Source organism: Dromiciops gliroides, chromosome X (assembly GCF_019393635.1).
Source record: "Dromiciops gliroides isolate mDroGli1 chromosome X, mDroGli1.pri, whole genome shotgun sequence".
NCBI classification, from domain to species: Eukaryota; Metazoa; Chordata; class Mammalia; order Microbiotheria; family Microbiotheriidae; genus Dromiciops; species Dromiciops gliroides.
Genome location: NC_057867.1, coordinates 16,768,317 through 16,781,214, shown reverse-complemented (window position 1 = coordinate 16,781,214; position 12,898 = coordinate 16,768,317). Strand labels below are relative to the sequence as shown.

General features: G+C 37.1%; 1 protein-coding gene across 2 annotated transcripts in view; it reads left to right on the top strand.

Moving 5' to 3' along the window:
* Nucleotides 1-8,833, top strand: part of LOC122734024 (E3 ubiquitin-protein ligase DTX3L-like) — a 34,258-nt gene extending 25,425 nt beyond the window's left edge. Inside the window, exon 2 of one of the 2 annotated variants that reach the window (XM_043974701.1) lies at nt 4,625-8,833. In XM_043974701.1, coding sequence (XP_043830636.1) covers nt 4,685-6,937 — 2,253 coding nt within the window. In that variant the 5' untranslated portion in view covers nt 4,625-4,684 and the 3' untranslated portion in view covers nt 6,938-8,833. Of the gene's footprint in view, nt 1-4,554 lie in introns of both variants that reach the window. The other variant, XM_043974702.1, reaches the window with a different exon arrangement.
* The last annotated feature ends 4,065 nt before the right edge of the window (nt 8,834-12,898 follow it).

Here is a 12,898-nt window from a genome sequence, read left to right as displayed (position 1 = left end):
TCAAGTGTCTGAGGCCGGATTTGAACCCAGGTCCTCCTGAATTCAGGGCCAGTGCTTTATCCACTGCACCACCTAGCTGCCCATGTCTCTGTTCCTCTTAAGGGTAGAATTGAATTTAATTCGAATTAAATTAAATTAAGTAGTATTTCAGTTTGGAGTTCTTAAATAATTAACGGTTAAAATAAAAATTGTAAAGTAAAAAATTGAGTAAAAATATTGAGAAAACAAGGTCAAATGACTATATATGTAATTTGGAAGGTTTTAAGAGTTCTGCCTTCTGTGATATTTAAAATATTTAGTTTGTATTTGAATGTCTTACATATATCAGTGTCAGGTGCAGAGTTTAGGTAAAGATAGAAACAGTATGGTATATTCATAAACTAAATTTTCTGAAGTTCCAGATGAATTATGGGCTCCTAATTTGATGTTCCCCTTGTAACTCTGTTATTGATTAGATCAGAACCACAAGGGTCCAGCTGGTTTCCACCACATGTACTACTTGTTAGAGAAATAAACTTGATGACTAGTATGGAAATCTTGTATTGAGATCTGTTTTGTAGATGATTTTAGCAGAAGCAACTGTACAAGTAACTGGGACTTTACAAGTCTTTACAAGTAACTGGGAACCAGAAAGGAAGTCCACTGAAGTGGTGCCTGAGGACATGATATTTTCCATACTGCCCCAAGAAGAGATCTGCCAGGGACTGAATGGGACATCTGAGATCCAAGATGAAATGTGTTGATTTAATGGACATTGGGAAGGGTTACTAAATTGAATTGTTAATATTGATGTCTATTATTGTACCCCTTTGGCTTTTATTTTTTGTATCTGTATACTAAGTTCTCTTGGTTTTCTCAATGTTATATAATTTTCCTCTCTGGATTAATCCCTGATTTTGAACATTCTTACTGTGGCTAGTACTATGCTTCATTTCTGGTTCTGGTTCTGATCTCACTTTGTAATTGGAACTATCCTGTATCAGCCCTGAGATATAAAAGTGCCCAAGGTCTCTTGTTAGCTTTCTGTGTTGACTTTTATCCTTGTGAATTATTTCTTTCTCTTGACTTCAGAGACCCTTCCCAGGTAATATCCACAGGAATATTTTACCAAGTGCATTCTCTGTGGTCATTAGTATACCCAGTAGTCACCTTCATGTGTGTGTGTGGGTACGGGGGGAATGTTAAGGGGGTCCCCTGAACTTCTCTTTCTTGGTTGCCATGTTTTGAAGGAACACTACACCTGAATGTGTCAAAGAAAAAGCCCAACCTTAGCTGAAATGATTTATTGCTTGCACCCCAAGATAGATTCCTGTGTGTCCTTGAGAATCAAGACACACCTTTTAGTCTACATAAGCCTGAGAAACTGTTTCTGCAGCTGAGACTCTTGGAGATAATCTGACTATCATATCATCTTGGTTGAGCAGTTCCCAAGGAAAACAATGCTACTTTTACCATTTTACTTATCTTCATTTCTCTTCCCCATTGGGAAGGGATTGGTCCTTTTCTGCTCCCCTATGACTTCCCCTTTTCCCTGTAACTTAAATACCAAGGCTTTTTTTGAACTGCCAGGCTCCTTGGTATATGGAGTTCCCACATGCATGTGCCTTTCTCTTATAGTAACTCAAGCTACAACACATGTCTAATTGCTTGTGATATTGTTTTTGGTTAACACTGTACATAAATGTTGATTACTCTTTTCTTCTGGTTTTGTTAATATTTCACTTTGCGCATTTGCTATTTTAATGATTTGATTTTTTCCTTTTTAATCAGTTTAGCTAAAGGCATATCAAGTTCATTATTCTTTTCAAAGAGCCAGCCTTTAGTTTTAGATACATTTCTTTGGAGTAGTTTTGTTTTCAATTTATTTCTTTATTATTGTAATTTCTCTTTACTTATTTTTTTCTTATTTAGAATTTTATTTTTCCCAAATGACACATAAAAACAAATTTTAACATCAATTTTTAAAACTTTGTGTTCCAAATTCTCTTCCTCTCTCCTCAGGCCCCTTTAAGTACTCAAGCAATTCTATATTGAATTATACATGTTATATATGTGTAGTCATGCAAAACATTTCCACATTAATCAGGTTGTGAAAAAGAACAGACCAAAAAAAACTTTAGAAAAAAGGAACTAAAAAAATTATGCTTCAATCTGTATTCAGATGCCATCAGTTCTTTCTCTGAAGATGGATTGCATTTTTCATAAGTCTTTCAGAGTTGTCTTGGATCATTGTATTGCTCAAAATAACTAAGTCATTCATGTCAGATCATCTTACAATATTGTTGTTATTTTGTATACAGTACATTTCACTCTGCTTCAGTTCATGTAAGTCTTTCCAGGTTTTTCTAATAGCATCCTGCTCATCATTTCTTACAGCACAAGAGTATTCCATCATATTCTCATCCCATAATTTGTTCAGCCATTCCCCAACTGATGAGCATCTCCTTAATTTTGAAATCAACTTTTTGGGTTTTTTATCTATTTTTGTATACCAACCTAGTAGGTCAAAGAGTATACATGGTTTTATAGTCCAAATTGCTCTACAGAATGTTTGAAACAGTTTACAACTTTACCAGGAGTGTGTGTATTAATGTCTCATTTTCCCATATCCCCTACAACATTTGTCATTTTCTTCTGCTTTCCTATTATCCATTCCATAGTTATGAGGTAGTGCCCCAGAATTGTTTTAACCTGTATCTCTCCAATTAATAGTGAGAGCATTTTTTTCATATGGCTATAGGTAGCTTTGATTATTTCCTCTGAAAATTTCATATCTTTTGATCATCAATTGGTGATTGGCTCTTATTTTAAAAAATTGATTCACTTCTATGTGTGTTTGAGAACTGAGACATATCAGACAAACTTGCTTCAAATTTTTTCACAGTTAATATTGCTAATGGTATTTCCCTCCATCCTATTTCCTCCCCATGACATTTACTCTATTTTCTCTTTTGTCACCCTATACCTCCTCAAAAATATTTTGCTTTTGACTACCCCCTCCCCCAATTTGCCCTCCCTTATTTCACACACACCCCTTCCCCCTCCTACTTTCCTGCAGGGTAAGTATACCCAATTTTTTCAGCCAGTTCTGATGAGAATAAGGCTTACTGATTTCCACACCTCCCCCCTCTTCCCCTCTACTCCATAAGCTTTTTCTTGTTTCTTTTATGTGATATACATTACCCCATTGCATCTCTCCCTTTTGCTTTCTCCCAGCCCATTCCTCTCACCCCTTAATTTTTTTATTTATTTATTGATTTAGTGTGGGGCAGTGAGATTTAAGTGACTTGCCCAGGGTCATACAACTAGTAAGTTTCAAGTGTCTGAGGCCAGATTTAAACTCAAGTCTTCCTGAATCCAGGGCTGGTGCTTTATCCACTGTGCCACCTAGCTGCCCCCCATTTTATTTTTTAAAATATATCATCCCTTTATATTCAATTCACACCCGTACCCAGTCAGCTGCCCTAATAATGAGAAGGTTCTTATGAGTTACAAGTATTATCTTCCCATGTAGGAATGTAAACAGTGTAACTTTATAATATCCCTTATGATTTATTTTTCCTGCTTACCTTTTTATGCTTCTCTAGGGTCTTGTATTTGAAAGTCAGATTTTCTATTCAGCTCAGGTCTTTTCATCAAGAATGCCTGAAAGTCCTCTCTTTCATTGAATTCCCATTTTTTCCCCTGAAGGATTATACGCAGTTTTGCTGGATAGGTGATTCTTGGTTGTAATCCCAATTCCTTTGCCCTCTGGAATATCATTTTCAAAGCCCTCCAATCCTTTAATGTAGAAGCTGCTATATCTTGTGTTATCCTGACTGTGGCTCCACAATACTTGAATTGTTTCTTTCTGGCTGCTTGCAATATTTTCTCCTTGACCTGGGAGCTCTGGAATTTGGCTATAATATCCCTGGAAGTTTTCATTTTAGAATCTGTTTCAGGAGGTAATCAGTGGATTCTTTCAGAGCCCTGCTTCATCACGCCCATGCTCCTCCCCGACCTGGGACCACCATCCAAAACTGGAACCCAGATCTGAGCAGGGGCAAAACAACAGAGTCTTACATCAGTACCAGCAAAGAGACCCCTGTAATCTCCCCCTGGCCAACCACTCAACTCCCTCACTGTCTGTGGGCTAAGTTCCAGAAGCAGCTACTGCCTACAGCTGATTCAGAAGCTCCTGACACAGCATACACTGGGGTTGGGTCTCTGCTGGTGTGGCCTGTGATGGGTTGTACTCCACTCTCACCCTGGTGCCACCTAACTGCCCCCATCATTTGTATTTTTAAAGATTTATTCTCTTAGGGGCAGCTAGGTGGATAAAGCACTGGCCCTGGATTCAGGACCACCTGAGTTCAAAACCGGCCTCAGATACTTGACACGTACTAGCTGTGTGACCCTGGGCAAGTCACTTAACCCTCATTGTCCCACCAAAAAAGATATTCTTTGAACTTGTCATTATTTAGGATTCCATCTTTAAGTTATCATTTGGTTTTCTGTCTTATGTTTGTGTTGTCTGAATGAATAACTATTTTTATTAATTTATGGTTTGGGCAGAGAGGTGGCAGTAGGGAGCTGACAGCACCCTTTTGTCTCCCCTCTTTGTTCCCTATTTTCCCCTCTCCAGAGTCAGCGAACAAACATCATAACCTGGGATCTTTGACTCACAAGTTCCTTCACTGCCCTGATGGCCACTAGCAGCCTTGCCCACAGCCCGCTGTACCGGGTGCTGGTCCGGGTATCTGAGAGCTGCTCTGGAATAGAAAAAAAGCTGCAAAAGTATTTCCAGAACCCATGGAGGTCCGGGGGAGGCAAGTGCAGGGTCAAAGCTGGTCCCCGAGAAGGCACATTCTGGGTAGAGTTTTATAAAAGACAAGCCAAGGAAGGTGTGATGGCAAAGAAAGATCACTCTGTGGCAATCGGTGCTGCATCACATGTGAACATTTTCCTAGAAACAGATGAAAGCCAAAGCGACAACAGTTTGGAGATGAGTCAGTTTTCCTCTCAGGCTCAGTCACTCCCAGAAAAATTTCCAGATGAGAAGCACTCAGATGAACGAGGTGCTCCTAGCTCTTCTAATTCGTTCATTAAAAAGATATTTCTCCAAGTAAGGGCCCAGCTGAAATTCAGGCTTTCAAAAGAGCAGAGGGAGAAAATTATTGACCTCTGCCCAAATGTTAGAATAGAGGTCTACCGTGATAAACCTGAGAAATTGATTGGTGAATATCAAGATATAGTAAAAATTTATCACTTGTTAAGTGATAGGGTGCTAGGAAACAACCAAAAAGATCATTTTCCCCACTCAGCCTCAGCAAGAAAAAATGAGCACAGTAAGCCAAATGACTGTGACAGTCCTGTTCTTCGCTCCAAACCCAAACACAAAACAGAAGAGAACTTTATTACAGTTCCTTCAGATATGTATGAATATTTCAAATATTTCTTTGCTGAAACTCTGGCCAGAATAGAAAGTGAGCATCAAGTACAAATCAAAAGTACTGTGGCATATTCTACGGCCAATGTTTGTTTAAAGTTCGAGACAAGTAAGCCAGGGGACAGAAAAGCAGCTCAAGAAGCTTTTACCAGAGCATTTCAGAAGGAAATACAGAACGTGAACCATCATGATGTTCATTTCTCAGATAACAAACTGGCACTTGAAGTCCAAAAAATACTGACAGGCATATTTAAAAACCTCCGTATTAAAGCTGAAGGAAAAGTATTAATCCTATGGGGAAACCAAGAGGATATTTCAGGAGCTCAACATTTCCTTGAATCAAACCTCTCCCATAAACAACCTCTGGAAATGATGATTTCCCAAAACCCGAAGAAGAATGAAATTGAAGTTGATACAGCTTACTTGCGTCTTCTGGACCAAGAAATCAGAGAAATCGAGAAAACATATGACACTGTAATGGAAATGATAAACAAACCCAAAACCCGAAAAACCCTCATTGTATTTAAACCAAAACACAAAGACATAGACCTCTCTGCACATGCTTGTGAAGATTTCATTGAGATCTTTCAGATGCTCTTACAAGAGGTTGTCAAAGAGGTAGTGATCCTGAAACCATTAGATGAAGAGAGAAAGCGTTGGCCTGAAAAGACATTCTTTGAAGAATTTGAAAGAAAGCACCTCTATATAAACTTGGAGTGGTTTGAACAGCAACTGACATTGACTGGTTTACCCAAGTACGTTGGAAAAGCAATGAAGTATATTAAGAAACATTTTACTATTGAAGGTCCTCCTCAGCAGAGACAAGGGCTAGTTCTCTCCCTTGGAGAAATTTGGTTCAGAATCCCCAGATCCACCTTGCACAAAAATGGTGATGATTTAAAGATGGCTTTCCCTAACTTCAAGGGATTGCCTGGCTTAGGAATGGAGGATGAAGAGGATGATGAATGTGCTATCTGTCTAGATGTCATTCACCACAAGGAAGTCCTCTCAAAGTGCAAGCATGAGTTCTGTGGCCCTTGTATCAGAGAGGCCATGAAGCATAGGCCAGTGTGCCCTGTATGCCAGACTTCCTATCACGTCGTGAAAGGGAACCAGCCAGATGGAACAATGACAACCTCTTACAGAACCTCTTCACTTCCAGGTTATAATTCATGCGGCACCATTGTGATTCAGTATGACATGCGGGGAGGCATACAGACAGAAGATCATCCCAACCCAGGAAAACGCTATGAAGGAACAAGACGGGTGGCATATTTGCCAAATAATGAAGAAGGACGGCACGTTTTGAATCTCCTCAGAAGAGCTTTTGACCAAAGGTTGATTTTCACAGTAGGACAGTCTCAGACATCAGGAGTCAATGATGTGATCACTTGGAATGATATTCACCACAAAACTCTGCAGTTCGGCGGGCCAGAAAACTTTGGTTACCCTGATCCCAATTATCTGCAACGAGTCAAGATGGAGCTGAAGGCAAAAGGAATTGATTAAAAGTGCTGACTTCAAGGGTGCCTTGAGAGCTGGGCTTGCAAGAGCTGCAGCTGTGGAAAAGAATGAAAGCAATCATTAAAATAGTTGTGTGTAGGCACTATTTAGAGAAAACAAAAAGAATTTGAGAAGAAATTAGTTTGTTTAGGGCTGAGTGGGATGAACTGCTACCTGTTAACCTGTCTAATTTCTTGGAGATATTTACATTTTATTACACAAACTCAGAGTCAGGTAGGAATGTAAAAGTTGCTCTAGTGAGAAACCGAAGTGTATCTCTCAGTGCTTTCCTGCCTGTATCCATTTTGCTGTCACCAGAGATGCTGGAGTTAAGGAATCTTCCATACCACCTGCACAAGGTCCATTCACATTATTTGTGGTCAGCTGTTGGTGGCCTTAGAACTCACCAGTTCTAGCTCCCTTGTAACTGGAATGGTAGCCAGGAACATTAAAAACATTGAAATCTTGAAGAAGATTATAGTCTGCTTTTACTTACATGAATCCTTCACTTCCACAAGAAACTATCCATCCTTAGAGCTCTGGCAGATGTGATATAAATTGAAGAGTAGAGAAAGATATTTCTGTCTTCAGTCAAGTCCAGTGACTTTCAGTCACTTTCAAGAACAAATACAAAAGCCTCTGTTTGGCATTCAACACCCTTCATAATCTTGCTTTTCCTTTTACTGCCCCAATATGGACTCTGTGATTCAGTGATTGTGGCTGCCTTGATGTTCCTTGTACAAGAAATTCCATCTCACCAGATTGTGCATTTTCACTGTATATCCCCCATCCCTGGAATTCTTTTCCTCCTCATTTTCTTCTACTGACTTCCCTGACTTCTTTCAAGTCCTACCTAATGAAACCTTTCCCAAACTCCCTTTTCCTGTGTGGATTATCTTGAATTTTCTTGTATGTAGCTTGTTTGTACATAGTTGTTTGCATATTGTCTTTCCAATTAGACTGTGAGCTACTTGAGAATAGAGACTGTCCTTTGCCTTCTTTTGTATCCCCAGAACTTAGTATAGTACCTAGCATATAGTAGGCACTTAAATACTTATTGACTTATTGACTGACTATGGGCAGGCTCATTGACCTGGGAATCAGAGTTTCCAGATTAATAGGCAACTGGAATTGGCTTGTGTACTGCTCTGTTTCTCTGCATTTTTAGGTCACCTTTTGGGGCACACCTCGTGGCAATTGCTCTGTTTATCTAGTCTTAGTGAGACCCAAATGTTTTCTGACTTTTAACCTTCACAAAATAGTCTGTTCAATTTGCCATTATTCTAAGCATCCCCTAAAAAGTGTAGTAGTAGGGCAACAGATGAAGTGCCCATCCATGTCTGAATGAGTCCACCTTTTGTCTTTGCTACAAAAAAAGTAAGCTTAATCATTAGGAGCTCAAATACTAGATCCTGTGGCATTGTGGAAGAAACCCCTGATACAGTGGTTCCTTTCCCAGTTATAAACAGCTTATTGGTGATAATGGCACATCCTATTGCCCCATTGTACAAGGTTAAATATTGTAGCCCAAATGATATCTAGTTGATTTTTCTCTAAATAATTAAATCATCTGAATCTGGTTCTATGCTTATGTTAGGGGAGACATGATTTAATGACTGTGTCACATGCTTCTAATAAAGTCAGAACTGTCATGGTCAGAAAAAAGTTATGATTTGTAAAGATTTTATTAACTATTTCTGTGTTTTTACTTTTGTTTGCAAAACATCTGTGCCCTAAATTGACATGGTCAATTTTTGTAAAAGTTCCATGTGCTATTGTGAAATGTGTATTGAAGTCCCATTTAGAAGATGCTATAAAGTTTTTCTGATCTTGTTTCTCTAACAATTTGCTCAGTTCCTTATTTTCCTTGTTTATATTTCTATTAAAATCATTCCAAACTGAGAGAGATATTGATGATTTAATATTGTGATGATTAATAATATGAGACCTAGTTTCTGGGTAATTTAATCATTTTCTTAATAGGCCAGCAGGTTATTAATAAAAGGATGGTCTTTGGATTTCTCAGGCTAAAAACCCCTTATGTTGGTGGGGTCACAATTTATATACACTAATAACTGTAGGAAATCCATCATTTAGTAATCAAGTCTAATTAGTTAAAATAGTCAAATCGAATTGGTTAACATGATTGAAGGCATGCATGGTTTGTTAAAATGAAATCTGTAAACACTTCACATAAGTGACTCAAATCTTGGTAAGAATGACATTAGAGAAAGAGTATAAACCCCCACCCAAGCTGATCAATAGTTTCCACCTAGGTCAGTCAAGTCAGATAAGCAGATCTGTCTCCACAGAAGATTCTTTGTTGGGCTTGACCCCAGATAAAGAGATTCAATGTAATCTTACAAGGAAAACTGGGCTTTGAAGTAGGGAGGGGGGTGGAGAAAAGACTAAGAAAGAAGAGAACACTGATAGATATATTTAAAATATATATATTATTAATAATTATTTTTCAGAGTCCCCCATTTGATTCTATTGAGAGAAAAAAGTCTCCTCAATGAACAATAATGAATATTACAAATACTTTATAAAGGGTTCATAAGTATGGGGCTTATGATGGGTAACAACTTGAAAGGGGAAAAGCGAGAAATTGAATGACGCATTGACAGAACCAAAGTGGGCAGCCCCCTTTAGTAAGTAGACCTTACATATAATGTACACAAAAGGCAAAAGTAAACAGTGAAAAAAGAAGTGTCTCATATACCTGCCTGATTCTTGGGACACCATCTGATGCATCTCTCTATTCCGTGTGTGATCCCCAGCTCAATGTCTTTGACTCAGGTCACTTGTAAAGATCCTATTCCTTTATTAAAAATTCTCCTAAAAATTGATCTTGGGGGCAGGTAGGTGATGCAGTGGATAAAGCACTGGCCCTGGATTCAGGAGGACCTGAGTTCAAATCCAGCCTCAGACACTTGACACTTACTAGCTGTGAGACCCTGGGCAAGTCACTTAACCCTCATTGCCCCATTTAAAAAAAATGATCTCAAGACAACTTTAAATTACTTTGCCAATAACCATGTCAGATAATGAAAGTTAGCTCAAACCTATGCCTGTATCATTAAAAAATACAATTTGGAACCTTTTACACTAGAGGCTTTTACAATTTTATATTGTCCAGTTGTTATGATGATGAGTATGATGCTGATGTTGTGTGTGTGTGTGTGTGTGTGTATGCATATACATATACACACACACACATATATGCATATATATATATATATATGAGAGAGAGAGAGAGAGATGGAAGTCAGATACAAATAGAAAATTAGGACCCAATTTTTATACTTAACATTATTCAGTCTCCATTAGGAGGATGATATTCCACTAAGGAATCTCAGAATCCTTTTTATAGGATGATGGATTCTAATACATATTCATATGAAGGTTGCCAGACTAACTTCATTTGTAACAAAAGGTTCAGGTATGATATACAAAAATACATTGAGTAATTATTATTATACTAGTGCATATCAAGTAAGTGATAGAAACATTTTCAACTTTTAGCTTTGTTCAAATGAATAACCCCTTAAAAAAGTGGATCACTCTTTAAGGCATTTGCAAAACAGGCTGCAAGCTATGCTGATATTCCTTTCTTTAAAACAGAACTGAAACAATTGTGATATTAACTAAATAACAAAATCATGTCCTGGTTTCAAAAAATTTGTATCAAGTGCTTAATTATCTTTATACCATTATGAGAAATTAAAGTACTTTATCTTACTCAGAAATATATAGCTAGTAACAGATCTCAAGGATAAATAGTTGTCAGTTCTTTTAAATATAGAAAGGGTTATACCACATCTCACCATATTAGCATTGATGTAGTCCAGCATTTACCTAAGAGATAAGGATCCAATATTGTGTTCATCACACATTAACATCTGACATTATAGGAATTCACCATAAAAAGAATAAGGACATATAGGAAGGGAAAATTTCCCCCTAACTTCATGACAATTCCAGGCAAAAGTTATGCAGATGACCAATTGTATTGAGCCAGGCTTAAAGTCAGCCAGGTGGGATATTTTCCATTCCAAGAAATGTCATATTGGGAAAATTGAGTCAGGAGAATCCTACCTCAGCCTTTGCCAAAAGTCCTTTCCCATGATAACTCCACCTGCAGTTTATGCATGTAAAAGACCACAGAGGGTTGCTGGCATCATGTGTCATTGGCTCAAGACCATTCCTTGATGATCATACCTGGAGTCAGATGAAGAACAATATGAGTTAAAAATCCCACAATGTCTTAAAATAGCCAGTTCCAATAATTAGTTTTTTTTATATTTTCACCTCTCAAGGATCATATATTCTAGATAAGTATTGACTAAAATCTCAAAGTGGTAACAGTAAGAAATTCCTTATAGAAAAATCACATCTCATCTTGATATAACTAATACACTAAGTAGATACTTTTATCTCTAAATTCAATATTACACAAATGCTTTTACTTTAAAATGCTTGATAACAAACAACAAAAATACTTGGGATGGAATGTATTAATATAATAATCCCAAAATGCATACAGAGAACAGATTTTTGATGATGTTTCATGTAACAGTATATAGGAAAACATGTTATGTTTACAATATAAACAAAAACATAGTCTACTACCCTCAGAATTCATTTAAGCAATGAGAATTTCTTTAAGGTGGCTCTTAATTTAGTTTGCATGCATTTCTACACGTGTTCTAATTCCAGATTAAATCACCAACACTGGTAAAATCAGATTCCCCAGTAGGGTGACATAAGATAGCTCATAAATTATATTGTTCACTAACATAAATGACTTTATTGAAATTCTTGTTCCTTAAAACAAAGCAAAAAAGTTCCTGACTTTAACCTCACAACTTAACAGATTCACATCTTTTCTTCACAAGTTTGTTTACTTTTGTCAAATTACACTCATATTATTTTGAAAGAACGCCATACTTCAGGAATTATGTTTGATACATTTGATAAATTTTTAGCACTAATGCTTAAACCACTAAGCAAATTTTAAGCACTATTGCTTGGACAAATTGAAATCAGAACAGCAAGATCAGTAATTCAGATGCTTTAGTATTATTTTCAATAACTAAAAGAGTCAGTATTGCAATGACAAGCATTCACTTTGTTTACCCTGATAATAGATGGACAAATTTAGCATTAAGCATTTATTAAATCATATTAAATGTTAGTGAAGAGTTGACCGCATGTCTGCCTGACTTCCCTACTAGGTACATACCTAACACATTTTTCCAAGTGGGAGAGGAGAGTGCGTGGCTAGCTCAAGTGGGTCCCAGGCACAAGAGAGTGACCCTCGTGTCTCCAGGGATTTTTAGATGGAAAAATTTAATGTCCAACCTTTCCCAAGGTAAGTTCTCAGAGACATTAGTCTTAGATCTCAGATGTTGCTTCCATTGGATGCTGACTGCTAACATGTCTCCTAAAGAAGACAGTTTAAATACATGACAAACCTCAGAATGAAACTCAAAAAGATTTTTCAAGGTCCCAGAAAAGCTTTCCCCTTTGACAATAAAATCTAATAACAGTATGTTTGGACATAATTATTATCAGTGTTAGATTGTTGCAATTTAATATGCCTTCCAGAATTGCACAAAAGATCTTTTATTTAAAGATACAGAAGTTTTTTACAAAATAGTTTTAATGTTAATACTTCTTTGTAAAAGTATTTCTCCTTAAAAACAGCTTACAATCTATCCTGATGTTAAAAGGAATAACCAATAAACTTTCATGAAGTAAATTTCTCAAATGACAGATATCTTTAGAATTGGAATTTTAAGTAACATAAATGAATCCCAAAGTATTATAACAAAATAAGTTCCTAATTAACATGAACTTCCTAGTTACCATCCCCCTTTCATCAAAAGGTGTTTGCGATGGGGAGAAAATTCAGTTTCTTCTAAATCCAAAAGTAAAATATCCAATTAAACTAGCCCTATCAAA